Source organism: Bemisia tabaci, chromosome 10 (assembly GCF_918797505.1).
Source record: "Bemisia tabaci chromosome 10, PGI_BMITA_v3".
In the NCBI taxonomy this organism is placed as follows: Eukaryota; Metazoa; Arthropoda; class Insecta; order Hemiptera; family Aleyrodidae; genus Bemisia; species Bemisia tabaci.
The window spans coordinates 25,611,092-25,629,449 of record NC_092802.1 but is presented as its reverse complement, the minus strand read 5'-3'; the positions used below and the strand labels follow the sequence as shown (position 1 = coordinate 25,629,449).

The 18,358-nt window shown below is 39.4% G+C and overlaps 1 protein-coding gene across 1 annotated transcript in view; it reads left to right on the top strand.

Moving 5' to 3' along the window:
• LOC109044326 (ankyrin repeat and BTB/POZ domain-containing protein 2) overlaps positions 1-18,358 on the top strand; it is a 97,163-nt gene that overhangs the window by 72,893 nt on the left and 5,912 nt on the right. The window contains exons 3-12 of the mRNA XM_019061998.2: positions 3,636-3,735; positions 8,692-9,201; positions 10,449-10,682; positions 11,834-12,063; positions 13,004-13,262; positions 14,101-14,243; positions 14,994-15,181; positions 15,912-16,338; positions 17,421-17,568; positions 18,175-18,306. Coding sequence (XP_018917543.1) covers positions 3,636-3,735; positions 8,692-9,201; positions 10,449-10,682; positions 11,834-12,063; positions 13,004-13,262; positions 14,101-14,243; positions 14,994-15,181; positions 15,912-16,338; positions 17,421-17,568; positions 18,175-18,306 — 2,371 coding nt within the window. The remainder of the gene's footprint in view (positions 1-3,635; positions 3,736-8,691; positions 9,202-10,448; positions 10,683-11,833; positions 12,064-13,003; positions 13,263-14,100; positions 14,244-14,993; positions 15,182-15,911; positions 16,339-17,420; positions 17,569-18,174; positions 18,307-18,358) is intronic.

Sequence of the window (18,358 nt, the reverse complement as noted above, 5' to 3'; positions counted from 1 at the left end):
TTTGATAGAACGCCTGATTTGACTAACTGCCTTCGACATGTACATAACTTTTCTCAAGACAAGTACTCTCTTGGAGAAAATGGGGCAACATTCGAATGCTCATACGGCGTTTTTCCTTAGCACGGCAGAATACGAGATGACTAAGTCGTTCACTAATGTCGCTTCCTCGGGTCCTAATTTCTGAGTATGGGTATGGTATAGGCCGCGGCCGCATCCCATCCCATGGCGGGTGCGTCGTTAAGCCTCGGCGTCGGCCCTGGCTCTAATTCGCTCATAACTTAACTAAAGAAACGAGTTTTTTTCTCTCTTCCTTTTTTTTGCGCGCGGCCCGGGTTTTTCGCTCCGGGCCGCTGCGCTGCGCGCCGCAGGAATTCTGTGCGTGCCGTCGGCGGCCACTCCAGCCGACAGCTGCAGCAGCTACCCGCGCACCCGGTTGCCGTCGAGTATAGGTACCTATATATGTTGAGAATGGAGATGTTGCATGTGTGATGAATATGCGATTTGACTACTAATTCTTATGTAAAAGTTCGCGAGAAACCCGATGGTGCCACTGGTTTTCTCTGAAATCAACTCCCAAGCTCAAAAAAAGCTCTCAAGTTGAGGCCAAAATGGAGGGGATATCCCACGCTATCCTGAGAGTCCACCTCTACACCAAGACAAACTCTCCATGCAAAGATAGGGAGCAAATACATTGACAGGGCTGCCACTTTATTTGGGGACTCTAAAACTGAAAATACGGCAACCCTGCTAATGTATTTGCTCCCTATCATTGCATGGAGAGTTTGTCTTGATGTAGAGGTGGACTCTCAGGATAGCGTGGGATATCCCCTCCATTTGGGCCTCAACTTGAGAGCTTTTTTTGAGCTTGGGAGTTGATTTCAGAGAAAACCAGTGGTACCATTGTGTTTCTCGCGAACTTTTACAGAAAAATCAGCAGTCAAATCGCAAATTCCTCACACATGCAACATCTTCATTGTTCGAGTCCTTTCATAGAGAGAGGTAAGACAACGCGGTTCTTAGTAGAGTACCTATATACGGGAGAGGATTAGCATCTCTGTGTCGCTCTTCGATTGGTTCATCAGTTTTAGGCCATCAAGGAGCTCCGAAGTTGGACGAATGTAAACAAACCCGACTCAGAGGAACACGTATTATCGGCTGAGAAATGAATGATAATCACACTCAAAGTTTACCAGGGTGTCTACAAGTCCGGAATTTTCGGAAAGTCCGGAAATAGTACTGATTTTTAAGGGCGGTCCGAAGCACTGAAAAAGTGCGCTAGAAGGTCCGGAATATTTAATTTTCGTCGCAATTTGAGAAAGAAATTCAAAGTGTTGAAATTTCTCGGATTTTGTCAAATGGAGGTACGGAAAAAGTATAGTGGATTTTTCTGTTGAGGAGGTACTGAATTTATCGGGAATGTACTGAAAAACGAATGAATGTGCCGCTTCGACTACTTTCTTTACTTTGCGTTCAAGCCTGCAATGATATTTATACCGTCTCCGACTTTTAGACTTCAGGAAAAATCGATTACGAAGTGTTTTGTCCGAGGTGATAACTCTCGTCCGGCCGCATCGATTTCTTTCTTACCTTGCGTTTAAGTTTCCAAAAATGTTTATATTATCTCCGGCTCCAGACATTCCTAAAATGTGGAATCATAAGAATGTTTTTTTTTTCAAAAAAAAAAGAATAAGGGCCTATCCTTTGCAATGGTAACATTGAACTTCATCTGATCACGTGTTCACTTTGATTTCGGACCGCGATTGGGCTTATTGACAAACTCGTTTTGTACCTTTTTGGTAACAATTTCAAATTTCAATTTTCGTTTTGTACGTTTTTTATTTGTAAGAATGGGTAAAGGCAAGTTTTTGTCGTGACTATATCCAGCGTTCGTGCATTCTTCGTAAAGGCTTTTGGCTCCGATCGAATTATAGAGGAATTCCCACCATAACAAATTTTGGCGACATGCTGTAATAGCTTGCTGCAATTATTCGGGCTGCCACAGTCAGAGAATACCGGGAGATGTCAGGGGAAACCTGGAATTGTCAGGGAAAATGTCGGAAATGTCAGGGAAAAATTGTCAAGTCACTTTCATTTGCTTTCTAGCCTGGATTTGACGTTTCAAGCAACAGATTTTTAGTGAAAACTATATGAAATTATATATCTTTTTAACCATCCAGCATATCTTCAGTTTTCAGGGAATTTTACAAAAATGTCACACACTGGAAAAAAACCGCTTGGATCTAGAGTCTAGACTCTTGAAAACAATGACAAGAAAAATTTCTCTTGATTTAATTGGATTTTTGCTTAAATCAAGAACCCAGCTTCTTAAATTAAGCGGGTTTCCTTTTGATTCAAGTAAAAATCCGATTGAATCAAGAGTATTTTTTCTTGTCGTTGTTTTCAAGAGTCCGGACTCTAGATCCAAGCGGTTTGTTTTTCCAGTGCATGGAAATGTCAGGAAATTTCATTTTCTTCATTCTATGGTAACCCTGGATTATATAGATTTTTGCTTAAAAGAATTTTGCTCTAACCACATCGGTTCGGAGCTGTAATTTCAGCTTCTGCTCCATTATGTAAATCTGAAGAGTCGGGGAGAGGCGCTGTTTTTGTACACCTGCGCATGCGCTCGCTTTAATGGAGTTCATCTTGAACTTGACCGTCGCGTCGACTTGAACTTGGTATTGACCCCGAGTGCCGGCGCGTCTCCGCAATACAATGAGGTCATGACCCTCCGAAAATACCATTCGCCTTCACTTTCCTCCGAGCTACGTCTTATTTTTTGCATGATTGATCAGTGATCTTTGAACGGAACATTATACTGCCGTGCTAAGGAAAAACGCCGTATGAACCTTCAGGCGTTGCCGATTTTTCTTTGATAAAGCCCGAATTTCCTGGTAAGCTTGTGGATATTTTCCTTCCAATTTTTCAAGAAATTTTGTTCATAATTTTACCTTAAGTCCCTAAAACTTTCAAAGAAAATATTTCTAACTTTTCTCAAAAATAAACATTTTTTGAAGGAAATTTGGCAACTCTCGAATTTTCATACGGCGTTCTTCCGCAGCACGGCAGTATACTGCCGTGCTGAAGAACGGCATACGAAATACGGCACCGGGCTAAAATACACAATTATTAAAAACCGAAACACTGGGGAAAAAAACACATTGGATCTAGAGTCCAGACTCTTGAAAACATCAACAAGAAAAAATACTCTTGATTCAATCAGATTTAAGCTTAAATCAAGAACCAAGCCCCTTAATTTGAGCGGATTTCCTTCAGATTTAAGCTTTAATCTGATTGAATCAAGAGTCCTTTTTCTTGTCAATGTTTTCAAGAGTCAGGAGTTCAGGTCTCTAGATACAATGTGTTTTTTTTCCAGTGCTATAATCGCGCTGGTTCCTTTTTGCTAAGTGCGATCCATTTGTATAACACTGTAATCGCGCTGGTTCCTTTTTGCTAAGAGTGATCCATTTGTACAACACTATAATCGCGTTGGTACGTTTTTGCTACGGCCATCCATTCGTATAACACTGTAATCGCGCTGGTTCCTTTTTGCTAAATGCGATTCAAGTGCTCTTGTGCAATTCTTTTTATCTTGCGAGTGGATTTTTAATGCGGTTGTGTGAATTTGTTTTCAGGCCCGGCGGGACGAACAGCGGGAGCCGGGAATCGGTGCCGTACGTGAGCTCCAAGACGTCCTCGGAACCACTGCTCCCGAAACCGGCCACACCGAACAAGGCAAGTCCCTCCATCCTCGACCTAAGTTCACGACCGCAGGGACATTTTCCGGCCATGGCAGTGTTCGAAACCCACAGGCGCCATCGCGCCAAATGCGCCTAAAAATCGGCCATGGCGCCTAAAAAATGAAGACTTTGCGCCAACGTGACCCCTAAAAATTGCCCCTTAAAAATCTGAATTTTCATATTAGGTGATTATTCGAAATTATCAGCACTACAAGTGAAAGCTTTTTCTATTCTTCACGATTTCATCCTTAGTGCTTTTGTCTTCCCCAAGTTACAGCTACTTACTAGTTCTGTTACGAAAACATCTTGCGTCTAACTTTTCACTAAATGCGCCGTATGGAGGCAAAAAGTCAATTTGGCCCCAAAAAAATCTTTAATGGCGCCCAAAAATCGGGCTTGATTTGCCACATGACTCTTAAAACTCAAAGGTGAGTTTCGAACACTGGGCCATGGGTTCAGGCGAGCGTGCTTTCCTGTGCACGGAGAAAGAAACTTCGCGCGTTACGTGGGACCCGAAGTTTGGGTCCTTTGAATTTCTGAAGTTTTCGGCTCCTGCACCCGGAAAGAGGTCCGGCTTCTGAAGTTTCGAGTCCTTTTGTACACAGAGTTACGACATCTTAATTCTGGTTGGGCTGGAAGTAGCCTAAAAAAATCCAGTTCTGATTGGCTCTTGCTCATTGAGTCACAAAAGAGTGCACCAAGATGGCGGTGGCTCGAATGTAAACGAAAACAATGGAAAAATAACCTAAGTGTGGTTTATCAAGAGTAAATTGCTATTTCCATCGCACCAAAATGGAATTAGACCAGGAAATTATTCACAAATCAATCTCATTTTATTTTATTGCAATTTCTTTGGTTAGGTTTTGATCAGTTTTGTTGCTATTAAAATGAAAACTTGACAGAAATGTCTCCTGCGGCAGGAAATGATGAATGGTGGCACTCCACTCTGATCGAAATGTGACAGCCCGTCCAATTTTGATAAGAGAGGACTGTTGCATACATCGTGGCCATCAGTCATCAACTGGTCTACTTTGATCAGAATTGGTCCGGAATTTGATCGTGTATCGAGGCCTTATGGCCTAAAATGTGGGTCCCCCAATCCCCCATTCACTAAGTTTTTCTCTTTTTAAAGAGTTATAAGATAACGGTAACACAGCCCAAAAGGGGCTAATTTTTAGAATGGTTAACATGGCGTTTTGCCTTAGCAAGGCGTGCAGTATAGTATACTGCCGTGCTATGGAAGAACGCCGTTAGAGCCTTCACACGTTGCCATATTTTCTTCAATAAAAACCCACTTTATTAGGATAATTGTGGATATTTCCCTTCAATTTTTTCAGACAATTTTGTTCTCAATTTTATCTAAAACGTTTGAAAATTTCGAGGGAAAAAATGCATAATTTTCTTCAAAAATAAACGTTTCATCCGGGAAAATTCGGCAACTCTTAAATTTTCTTACGGCGTTCTTCCTTAGCACGGCAGTATAACACGTACCTCCTTTTTCAAAACTCTCAATGTCGATATGATAGTTTTTTTAGCGCTATCTAACACACCCAGTCTTAACTAGCCGACGAAGATTGTCGGTTCCGTCGGTGGAAACCCCCCTCCCCCGGCTCCCTAGTGTAGGCGATTAGTGCTCGCCGAATTTTTGGAATTTATCACGACCGTTAAGACCTCTCCGAACGCAAGCGGCCTCAAAATTCCGCCTCCTTTGATAGCTCCTTCTTCGGCCCATCAGCGCTGCCATCCTGGCGCACAGTGGATCGAGTTAATGGAGATGTTGCATGTGTGAGGATTTTGCAATTTGACTGTTGATTCTTCCGTAAAAGTTCGCGAGAAACACGATGGTGCCACTGGTTTTCTCTGAAATCAACTCCCAAGCTCAAAAAAAGCTCTCAAGTTGAGGCCAAAATGGAGGGGATATCCCACGCTATCCTAAGAGTTCACCTCTACATCAAAACAAACTCTCCATGCAAAGATAGGGAGCAAATACATTAGCACTGATGCCGTGTTTTCAATTTTGGAGTCCCCAAATAAAGTGGCAGCCCTGTCAATGTATTTGCTCCCTATCTTTGCATGGAGAGTTTGTCTTGATGTAGAGGTGGACTCTCAGGATAGCGTGGGATATTCCCTCCATTTTGGCCTCAACTTGGGAGCTTTCTTTGAGAATGGGAGTTGATTTCAGAGAAAACCAGTGGCACCATCGTGTTTCTCGCGAACTTTTACATAAGAATCAACAGTCAAATCGCAAATTCCTCACACATGCAACATCTCCATAGGAGACGTCGGACAAAATTTGGAAGCTTATATTTCGGAAAATATATGAACCTAAAAATTTCAAGATTGGTTCTTTTCGGTTTTTCGTGAAATTTCGTCTCCGCAACACCCCTGGAAATTGAATTCGTGACCATACTAACATCAAAATTTAAAATTTTAGCCAAAATATTCAAGTCCGACCTCTTCTAATTGACCCCCGATCCACTGTGTAGCGCTTTGCTCGCACCTATAGAGCTGATTTCCACCATCAAAATGAGACCATCGAAATGGATCGTGAATCACAAACAGAATATAAAAAGATTTTTGGACCGAGTTAAAAAGAAAGGTACGAAGCCACCAAATTTAATTGGTCAATTTTTTTTATGAAAACGGCTGTGCGGATTTTTGTGCAAATTTCAGTGAATTTTCTGCATAGTACGAAGCAAATTTCTTAAAATTTCAAAAGGAATCCTCACAAACGCTCTGTCGTGAAAAATCTAATTGCCCAGTTAAATTCGGCAATAGCTGACGTAGCTTGGTTCCTTTCTGCTGAAGACGGTCTATTTATATGTTATACTCTGTTCACTATTCGAGATTCGTGTTGGTCGAAATTAGAGGCGCCGTTGAATTTGATCGGCAATTTGGCAACACTCAATCGTCACGTCAATAACCCATTTTGGTCGGCTCTATCTATGATCGTGGAAACCTAGCTTAGGGTTTTCAGGCTCCAAAAATCTCGCATAGAAGGTTAAAGTAAAAAAAATGCGTGTTTTTTTGGGTGATTTTATGATGAAAGCAACAGTAAAAATGTGCTTTTGCAGCACTCTCAAAATCAAAGAGTACCAATTTTAACCAGAGGAGTGCCCACAGAAAACTAAAATAGTCAGAGCTGGTCAAGTTTCTCGATTCTTTGATATGATGTTCTCGAGTAATATGAGTTTTTAAGGTCAAACTATTATTTGTCAATCTCGAAAAAATCGGTACCATAGAGTGCATTTATTGGTACTTCCAACATGTTATTATACGGAGAAGTAGCGCCGTTGATGTGTAACCTACCCTATTAGCAGCTATCGCACACATAAGTCGCCTTCAATTTCGTCGCATAGGCAACAATCCTGCCGGAAAGCGAGAATAGTCTCGCATTTGGAAAACATACATACTCTGTCCACTTACGTTGTGCCTTCAATTTCGCCGCATCGGCAAAAAACATACCGTAGAGCGCCAATACTTATTCATACGGAAAACACACAGACATTGTCCACATAAGTTTCCCCTTCAATTTTGCCGCATAGGCAACGAACATACCGTGGAGCTCCAATAGTCATCTCTTCGAAAATCACACATTTATCTAGAAGCTTTGATTGAACAAGGCTATAAGCTTTGCATTTCTCTTATTAACTTCTAAGGGAGCCGCCGGTTTATAAATTTGTCTGCAATTATTATTGATCAATAATACTCCAAGTGAATAAAATACACTTTTGAGTAAATCAATCGTACCTACTTACACTGCCAACTTTGACTAATTATGAACGGTTGTAGGACATTACGACAACGATTTTTTGTCCACGCACCTGTTTTTCTAGCAGTTTACGTCCACGCGTTTTTTCGGCAGCGGAGTTTTGGTCCACTTACCAATTGAGACCCAAAATTAATAAGTCCGCATGTGAATACATGTAAGTCCTAGTATCTGTATTTAAGAACGTTTAGCATGATTTTTGAACTTTATAAGAGGAAAAAGTGACTTGATTCAAGCAGATCGAAGCTCGAATTTACCGCCGAGAGAATTTCCTCACGAATCAATAAAGAAAATCATGTTTGTTTATGAAAAGATGCTTACATAAAAAGAAAAGTCACTCACATCAAACAGAAACCCGCTTTCATTCCGCTACTTTCGTCTTGATTTAAAATAAATTCTTCTGGACTGCATACTCAAGGATGTTTCTGCCTAAATCGAGTCACTTTTTTTCTCTAATGACATTCAAAAATTTGCTAAACGTCATTAAATACGGATGCTATCACTTACTGAGTTTTTGGACTACAGCTCTCTTTTTGTGCCGGAGTATCTTGATTTATTTTGCGAGGAAAGCTCCGTACTCTTAATGGATGCCTGTCATCCTTAACATGCTGGAGCGCCTTCAATTTCGTATGATACTGTGCAACACCTCTGTTGTGAAATAGTTGCTTTAAGGCGCCGTGGCTCGCTGCGGCGCGGCGCGGCGCGGCGAGAGGGCGATCGACGCGCAACGTGCATTGGCGCCTACAAACCTAAGTGGATACTTCAAACATTGCGCAATGCGTGAAGTATCCACCTAGGTTTGTAGGCCGCTCCGCTCTGTGTTCGGCTCTAATATTTAAACTCGCGGAGTCAGCATTTTTCAACTCGTGATTTTGACATTTTTGCACACTCTGCGTGGATTATTCTCATTTAAATTTAAATTAGGGCTGGGACCTTCCGCGCAGGTACCAGCCCTAAACTCGTTTTTTTCCGTGTTCCGTTTTCTAGGGAAGATTTTTTTCCAAAAGTTGTTGGAAACCTAGAAAAGATACCTTTTTTATATATTAAATAGTACATTTTATTTAATAAAAAAGGTATCTTCTCTAGGTTTCCAACAACTTTTGAAAGAAAATCTTATTTCCAAACAAAGATATCCTCACTCCTTGGACTCCAATGCACTAACAATTCAATTTTTTTTTACAGTTGAATGGGAGCTCACAAGCACTATCCTCTCTCGCTGGATCGAAAGAAACTACAAGCCTCTCCTCCTCCTCCCTGAGCACATCTCATCTGTCGCCGGCGAAACCTTTTGCCGTCACACCTGTGGAAATAGTCAGCCCATTGGTCCCAGAGAAAGATGCGCCAGAGGTAACATCACCCGGTCCTCGAGACTTGACATCGCCCAACCGTCGAGACCTAACATCGCCTGGTCGCCGCGACCCAACCTCACCTGGTCGACGCGACCTGCCGTCGCCCAAAAGCAAGCTGTACCAGTTGAACACAGGCCGGAGCAATAGTACCACCAACATCTACAACAACAGCCCCAGTAATCTGGTCAGCAATGGGAACCCGAGTCCACAGCGGAAGGCCTCGACGCCCGTCTCGATCAAGCAGATGACCTCAACGACCAATTCTCTGAGTGGTGGTCGGAAAAATGCCCTCGGGTCACTCCTACATCATCATCCCAGTGTTGATGAACTTAGGTTGTTGCAGGTTCGTTATTTTTGCCATGGCTCCGTGCGGTTTTACAAATTTAGAGAACATTTCCCAAGTAGCAGTTTTCAATGTAAAAGTTGAAACAAGTTGAAACAATGTTGATATTTGTTGCAACAAAGTTGCAGCTTTCGATCAACTTTTGGTCGATAAGTGCCGATTTTCGGCGATTTGATCGGAAGACAAAGTTGCAACCTGCTGAGATTGCAAAATTGCTAAACCGAAGTTGTTTAAAATCTAAAGATAGGCAACCAGCAATACTTTGAAGTTGAAACATGTTTCAACTTAATTGCAACTAGTTCCAACAATGATAGCTCCTTCGGAGGAGAGAGTAGGCAATCTGCACATCAATCTATTAGTTGCAAGAATCAAACGATTTTGTTGCAAGTTGTTGCAACCTCTGCTACTTGGATTTCAGGGTGTCTACAGGTCTGGAAAACTGGGAAAAGCCGAGAAATTGCATGAGTGAGACTGGAATTTTGAAGAATCTCGAAACTTGAATGAATCTGGAAAAACATAAGCATTGTCCACACAATAGAAAAACAAAAAGCTCTCAAGTCTAGTCTAGTTTGGGATTGAATGCTCTGAATCTCACCCCAAATAGTGAATCCGGAGGAATATAATTCAGTAAGAAACGGCGAGTGTAGTCAATTACAGATTAGTATCCAAAGAAAAAAGGTTCATTTTTCTGTCATTTTCTTTGAAATTAATGTCAAACATTTTTATTGTCAGTTCCATGTGTTTAAATTGTTGATGTGCTAAGTCAGGGAATTTTGATTATTTTATTTAGGAAGAACCGGTAAAATTCAGGGAATTTTTTCCTGCAAAGTTTGTAGACACCATATTTTGGATTTTGTTAAAATTTCGATTTTCAAAAATAATCTTTCTGGTGGTTAGAATTTGAAAAAAAATCAATCGTACCCAGAATACATTGCACCTAAGCTGGGAATCCACCCTAAAGGGTAAATAAGGGTATTCTAGTGGCATGGTCGCCCATGGCCACGACAAGAGATTTTCAAGTATCTTTAAAAACCAGTCAATACTAGGGTTTGATCCTGGGACCTCAGTATTGGCAGCAAACTGGCTTGACCTCCTCATCACCAAGGCTTGCTAGAATGGTTTATGATACTTTGATGTAGGTGTACTAATTTTCAACAGCTTTTTGGCTTGTTTAGAAGAATAATTATTAATTTTAATCTCCCAATACAACCCATGCATTTATGTAAGCTTTTTTTTTTACTTTACAGAGGCGAGATTACAATGGCAGTTCATCGGACGACAACAGGTCATCCGGTCATGCTAGTATGTCAGACGGGCATACCAGTTCCTCTCCACCTGTTGATAAGTATCAGCACTACTGTTGTCCTCTTAATTCAGTGCCAGAAGATGAGAGGCTCTCAGCATCTGTCATGCCAAATCAAAACCGCTCCAGCAGGAAGCCAGTTCAATCAAGAGTACGACATAGAGCAACACCCGCTAAGGTGCATATTTAGACCTAACGTTTAAACGTTGGCTAAGCCTCTTAGATTTTAAGCGTTTTAACGCCTTAAGACTGTTTTCAGTTTCAATGTTTCGCACAAGGAAAAAAAAATTGGTATTTTTGAAGTATCTATCATGTGAATGAGCGGCAGCCCAAAATTCCAGAAAAACATTCAGGAAACGAAAAAAAACTTGCACGTTGCGCTATTCACGGTTTCAAATTTTTTAAAACAAAATGCATTCTAAGTATTCAGTTCCACCAACAATATCCAAATCCCTAAAGTGTTTCACTTGCTCATTTATTAAGTATATAAATAGTAGGGAACTTCTGAAATTCAATTGAGTTCAGATATCACTCCTCTCATGATTCAAAATTGGAGAGAGTTTTCTGAGAAACCGCTTGAAGTGTAAATAACAGAAAAATTAATTATTGGAACGCTTCTGAAGTTCTCAAATTTTTCCAAGCAAAAGTATAAATCTATTTGTTTATACCTCAAGAAGTACCTAGCCTCAGCAGCTAAAGCCCATAAACAATGTTTAGGTACGAACTAACCATGCAATGTCCTCTTCTCAAAGGCATTTTTTCCTGAAGTTTTTCAGTCAGCATAAATTGATTATTAAACTGACTTATAAATGTATAAATTGGAGGATTTAACCAGAATCAGTGTAAATATATCAGACATTGCTCAATTTCCTTTGATGTTTTGTTTTTTAAGCAGAAAACTCAGAAACATTAAAACTTGAATTTTGTGTGTAGGTATATTTCCTCATAATTCAATGTAAATTCACAGGAATTTTAAAAGCAATAAGTGGTTTAGCTCTCTGTTAAAAGTATATAGGTACAGTAAAAGCTCGCTAAGTCGAATTGTGGAGGGATCGAAAAAAGATTCGATTCAAGCGGCAATTCCTCATAACTGATTCTCCACTTAACTTATGGATGTGCCTAGGGGCAGAAAAAAAATCCAACTCACGAGGCATTTCGTCTTAACCGTAGTTCGATTGAGGGAAATTTTACTGTAACATAAAAGCAAATTAAACAACGTGAACTGCAGGAATCTATCCAAATAAATGTGAAATGAAGTCTGAGAATAATGGAAAAAAGCATCAGCTTTCATTTGTTGTTAAAGATTTGTTTCTGCTTCTTTCTTAACAGTTAGTGCCATGTGGATCTGGTTTAGAGGATATCAAACTGGCCATTCAGCAACTAACAATGCGGTCACACACGTCCAATGCGGGTTACTCCACATCCACATACTCAAGTCTTAGCGGTAGTGAAAGTAGCGAGCCAGCAGTGAGGAGGCTCATGAGGCACTCGTCCCTTGAGACGATCAATACTAATGTCACCAGTGCAGATGAGTTTGTCTGGGTTGAGTCGCACAATAGGTGTGTATTCGATATTTTAAGGAAAATTTAGCTGTGGAATTCTTTGATGCAGTGGATACCGTTTGCAATGCTGCCGTGCTAAGGAAGAACGCCGTTTGGACATTCGAGAGTTGCCAAATTCCCTTCAATAAAATGTTTATTTTGGAGAAAAGTTAAGAATATTTTTCCTTGAAATTTTCAGGAACTTTTGGTGAAATTACGAACATAATTATCTGAAAAAGCGGAAGAAAAATATACATAAGTTAACCAGGAAATTCGTGTTTTATCAAAGGAAATTTGGCAACGCCTGAAAGTTCTTACGGCGTTTTCCCTTAGCACGGCAGAAGGAACCACTGGACAGGGTACAAAATTAAGATTCACAATATGTGCTTCCTTATTGATATGTTACGTCAAATACCATGGAAGCATTGAAACTCTCCAAATTTAACTGATAAGTCAGAAAATTACTATTGTTGTGTATGCCAATTCACACTCCTGCTCACAAATGAGACTGGAGTCTGCTTGAATCAAATCAAGGACCTAAGTAATTTTGATGTGTTTTATGAGTGAAGAATTTTCCTGAGTACTAACTTTTTTTTTTGGCAGAGCTAAAGATATCTTGTATCAGACTAAGAAGAATGTACCTTTGTAAAAGCAAGTTCTAGTTATTTGCCTCACGTGCAGGTTGATTTAAATGCCTCATCTGGCCAACGCTGTTCATGGTTTTTTGGCAAGCTAGAACAATAAATTTTCCTCGAGTATGGTAACTTAGCATGCAAACTGTTTCTTTAGCTACTGTAATGGCAGGTCAAAGTACCTGTTGTAAATACCCCACATCTATTTTTGAATTGTTAAAGGTGCCAATAGACGGGTGATCACAGGGGATAATTAAGTATTTTGAATATCGCCGACAAAAAAATTTTTTTTGTATATTTCATTCACTATTATCATGTAATTTCAGGCTTGTGGAACTACAGAATTTGCCGTGGACGAACCATGATGTGTTGAAGGTAATTCAAAATGGCAGAGTCAAAGAAAGCATGGATCGAGTCGCAATGGAGACAATACCACGACTATCCTATCTCCTCCAAAGAGCATTAGTGCGAATAGCCAGAGAAACGCAAAGATTAGCCAAACCTATTGGAATGTGCGGCAAGCATGAAGTATCTAGTGCTTTAAGGATAATATTGTGCCCTATCTTGTCTGACTCCTGCATCAAAGTAAGTATCAAAGCCTCTGTAATCCATCAACATTTTTGAGATCCTTTAAAATGTTCACCTTTATACAGTGCCTTTTAAAGTGACCTTGCCTTTTAGTGCCCTGTAGTGAAAGCCTTTTACAAGACTTTTATAGTGACCATTTTTGCGTTGGTTGCTCCAAGCTTTAACAGTCACAGTGACCAGGGTTTCGTACCGCATGTTTCCATGTCACTGCTTTACGATGAAGATGCTGTCTGAGGGTGTTCCATGGAGTTAATTATAAAGTCCCAGTCACAGATGATACTAATACAAAGCATTGAGGCAATCAGCTGAAACTGTTGTATGAATCATTCGAATTTTGCCGGGTTTTTTTTTTTTTCACATTTTCCTGGTCTGGCAGGAGCAATAATGCTATAAAACGTTAGCAGGGAATGTGTGAAAGGATTGCTACCAATCTAATATTTGATAAACCGGAACAAATTTTAAAATCATTCACAACAAACAAAAATTTGATGCATGTCTCTCTCCGGTAAGAGGTACCCATTGATTACATGGCCTTCAATAGAAACTCTTCTTAGAACCATGAAAGAAATCCAAGTTGTGAAAAGAAACGGGAAAATTCATTGATTGATTTCACGCTTTGATCCATAGGTTGCTTCTTTATCACATTTTGTATAAGAGTAAAGAAAAAGCTGTCATGGCAACATAAGTTTGATTGGTGAAATCAGTGATAATTGATCCTGGTACGTACATATTTAATGTTGAACGTAAGGATGATCCACTTGCTAATGCTCCTAAGTCAAGACTCCGTGTCTCAAAATTTTCAGCAACTCTAATATCTGTCTTTCTTTTCTCTTAGGCCTGTTTACGGTCGGCAGCTATGTTTGCTGTCTCTGGTGACCAGTTAAAACAAAGTAAATCAAGCCGCGCTGGGCTTCATCTTTCTGTAGGAAAATTTCACCGATGGATGGTGGATGTAAGACTGGGGAAATTGGTGCACGAGTAAGTTGAATGCAAATTTATTTTTTTACTTATGTCCTTTTTTAATTTTTATACATTTTTCAATGTTCTCAACTAAAGTAATTTCTCTTGGGTAAACAAGCCAGCAATCACAATATGTAATATTTACAGATATTTACATGCAGATAGTGCCTCAAGCCGCTTTTCAGGCTGCATGATGCATCGCTTGATCAGCCCTCCACCGGAGCGTTCCCTATCCTCACTTGAGAGCATGTTTGGAAAAAGGCGTGTTGAGCGGTGTGTCATACGTCACATCAGGCTCATAAAAAACTATAATATACCTGAGAGAAATTGCACTTTAAAAGTCGTTGTAACAGTCTTTGTAGTATGAAAATACTGCAACCTCAATCTTGGCACTTTGACTCAGCTGTTGAACGTTGGTAATACTTCAAACAACTCAGATTGGTGAAAGAAGACAGCACCCGTATGAAGCCTGCCAAAACTGATGTAGTGCGCAATTTGCCTCATGTAGACTTGGTTTTTACTTTTTTTTGACTGAACGAGAAATTAAAATTTTTCGTAGCCACTGCTGAATAAATAGTCATATCTTCTTTAGGAGCTGGAGGCAGTAATTTTCATCGTGCCAGTTGTTCTATACAAACATTTTGAAGAGGAAACAACAAAATATATATCTGAATGCTTATATTTGTAGGTACCTTGTCTAGTGGTCTATACTTGTCTATTGTGTATCTTGTGCCGTCATGTAATAACATTTTTTCTTTTTTCTTGTAGATATGCGGCCGTATACATGACAGCTGCTCTAGAAAATTTACTTGAAGAAATTATTCTACAATGTTTGCCCAACAAGACAGATGTTGTTCTAACAGCTTCCATGTTTGAGCATTCCATAGCTAATAATGGTGACTTATGGGGTTTGCTTCAACCTAATGCTCACCTAAATACAGGACGAACAGCATCAGGTAGCGTCCTGTGTTTCTCATATCTCTGAAATTTTAATAACTGAACAAATGACAGAAAACTTGACTTCAGGGTCTGTCTACTGTTGGTCAGTTATCGATTTAAGGCCGGACAAAAGTTTTTTTTATCGAGCGTCTCTCGTTTATCAGTATAAAAGACTGTTTCATTATTTTTTGTTTTGCCTCTGAAAGTTTATCACTGTTATTTGTAAGCTATATTGCAAATTTTCTGTGAATTATCAATTATTATTATGAATTCATCTTCCTAAGTAGTGATGTATTTAAATTTCTACTTGAATGCGTTTTTTATGCCTTTTGTAAAAGAGTAGCAAAAATTGTGTCGATGGCTCTTTATTTTGTTGAGTTGAGAAACGTTCAGTGCTCTCGCAATTTTTGGATCTTAAAAAGTCAATGTTGCATACCAATAATTGAAACTACGAAATCGTATGTATTTATTGATAAGTGTACCTATCTATTTCCCCACGATTTTTTTTAAGTGATTTTATCGAAATTTTTGCATAAAATTTTCAGAGAATATCTGTGAAAGAGCAATAACAACTCATTTGAAATTTCATGTAAAATATTGATGATCAGTTGTACCGAAAACAAGTAAAACAAATAATCCTGCAATGTTTCCAAGCATGGTAGGTACTTGTTATTTTAGTCTCTTGATCCATTCAAGGGCGAAGTTAATTTCTCCAAACTTTTCAACATGTTTGTTTGGATTTTCCAGGCACCTTAACTTTGCCTCGCTGGGCAAGCGTCTGTAGCATGAACGGCGAGACACCACCACCCACAAACTTCTCAAAATGCTCAGAGCAGACGCTCCTCACGACCTGCGTCGGGTCCATTCAAGAGCTAGCCGACCTCATCAACCGTGTGAGCTCCTTCCAGCTTTGCAGTCGCACAATGACGTGGTCGCAGCAGGCCATCCAAGCTCTCTTCTATTTTATGCGATGTTCGCAGCTGGAGCACCCAGGCCCGGTCCAGGAGTTGGTCTATGAAAGAGCTTATGTTGTTTTGCCTCCCCTCATTGAATGGGTACGCACGACCACTGCGCATGCTGAATACCGCAGGTCGTCAGTCATTGATCAGGACGATGTGCTACAGGCAGCACGCTTGCTCTTGCCGGGTGTTGATTGTCCAATCAGGCCTCCAGGGTGAGTATTGTATTCTCAATTTTGTAAGTTGAACTCGTACCGATTCTTGGATCCTTGCTTGAGAGAAATTTCTGTGCTTCAGTAATTTTCCCCCATCATTGACTCTGTTGGAGCATTTTGAAGTGTTTGAAAAGCATGTTGAGCATTTTTTAAAAGGCAATTTTATACCTGGAAGTGCAGTAATGAAAGCAGTGGCAGCTGTGGCAGTGTAAATTTTCTTATCCAGTTTTTTACTATGACGAGCTGATGTTTTAATCGTATGGGCGTTAGCGTCTGTTGAGTCTCACCTCTCTGATTTCCTGGGGACAAAATCTTGATAAATATAGAGCTTTAATTATAGATTGAAATTAGAAGACCTTCCCATGGGCCCTAGACAAGGCTCCACCTTGTGAATAAAGTTAAAAGAAAAATAAGAAAAAAAATTGAAGCTTTTTCTCTCGAGAAAAAATTTGTTAGTTTTTCTTCTCATTGTAATGTAATTTGACTTTCAGTTAGAGGTGTACCATTTATGAAAATATTGATCAGTGCAAAATGAAATCGTGGCCATACATTGTAGATGTATTCTTTTGAAAATATCCTAGGCAAATTAGAACAGTTTTTTTCTTGTTAATTTTTACTTGGATTTTAAAGTTTTGAGAAAAGGTATATTATGCCGAAATGATACACTTTAAATGGATTAAAACAAACAAAAATTACAATATGTTTTGTATCTGCAGGTTTTTTTTTTTTTTTATTTCTTTCCCTTAAAAACTTCAAGATTGCTTTATTCTTTCAATTTTTTCTTTCTTTTTTTTCTAATGAATTGTACTACATTGATCCACCCCAAGTTGCCACAAATTTGAAAAACCTTATGTTGAGTATTCTCTAAACTCCTTGATATTCGCTGAACACCTCTGGTTTTTGGAATTTTTAATGGAACCTTGAGTTAGGTTTTCAGGTTTTTGTCCATTAGCATTGATGATAGACATAAAAACTGATTATACATGCATAAAGAAGAAACTTTCTGTCACGTTTGAAGCTTTTCTCCATTAAAAAGAATATTTCCTTAAAAATGGTTAATTTAGTCTATATTTACTCCACAGGTTTGATGATGGGACAAACATTCGCCGACCAACAAAGGATCCTGAAAGTATACGACGTTTGAAAACTTCTGTTGCGTTTAAGTTACTGACGACTGGTTTTGCTCGTGACATGATAACGCATGCAATCCAGCTTCTACCTGCCACAAAGGTGAGAGGTCTTTTCTCTGCACACATTGCATTTCTGCTAGTTTTCTGTTAGTCTTATGTGCAGTAATGCCCAGATCATCTGACCACTGTTTATCCGGCTTTGTCAAAATTGAGTTGTAATTCCAAAAAAGTTCAACTACACAACAAATATTGATTTTTGTGGTTCATACATAGGAAAATGCTTCCATCATAAAATCTACCGAAGTCAGTTTAGTGCTCAATTAGATTCGAATTGATTCTAGTTTTTCTGTGGGCAAAAAGTTTGAATCAAAGTAGACAAACATCGTATTTTCTAACTTATGATCAAATTTGGAGGTCTTTAATGTACAAATCATATTCCATGTACAATTTTGATAGAGAATCGTGTATTATGGTGCTTAATTTTGTACCCTGACTAGTAGTTCATCACACAAATACCCTCACAGAAAAAATAATTTTTAAAAGTGCAAATGGGTGTAATTGACAGTTTTACAAAACTCTATCTTGCTAATATAGGTAGTAGTGCCTATTAGAACTGCAGTTATTTTCTTTTGCCATGCGTCTTATTTTATTTTATTGTTCTCTAAAAATTTTTTTAGACCCTTACATGCATATTATTATTTTTCAGCTAAATACTCTGAATGAAAGTGGATTAAGTCCCCTCATGCTTGCTTGTATCAACAATGACGAACAGACTGTTAGGTATTTACTCGAGTTCGGTTGTGATATCGACTTGGAAACTCCACCTCCGGGCAGCCAGGTAAATCTAATTTTCTCTTGTCTTAGAAACACTTGCTGGGATCCTCTTTCAT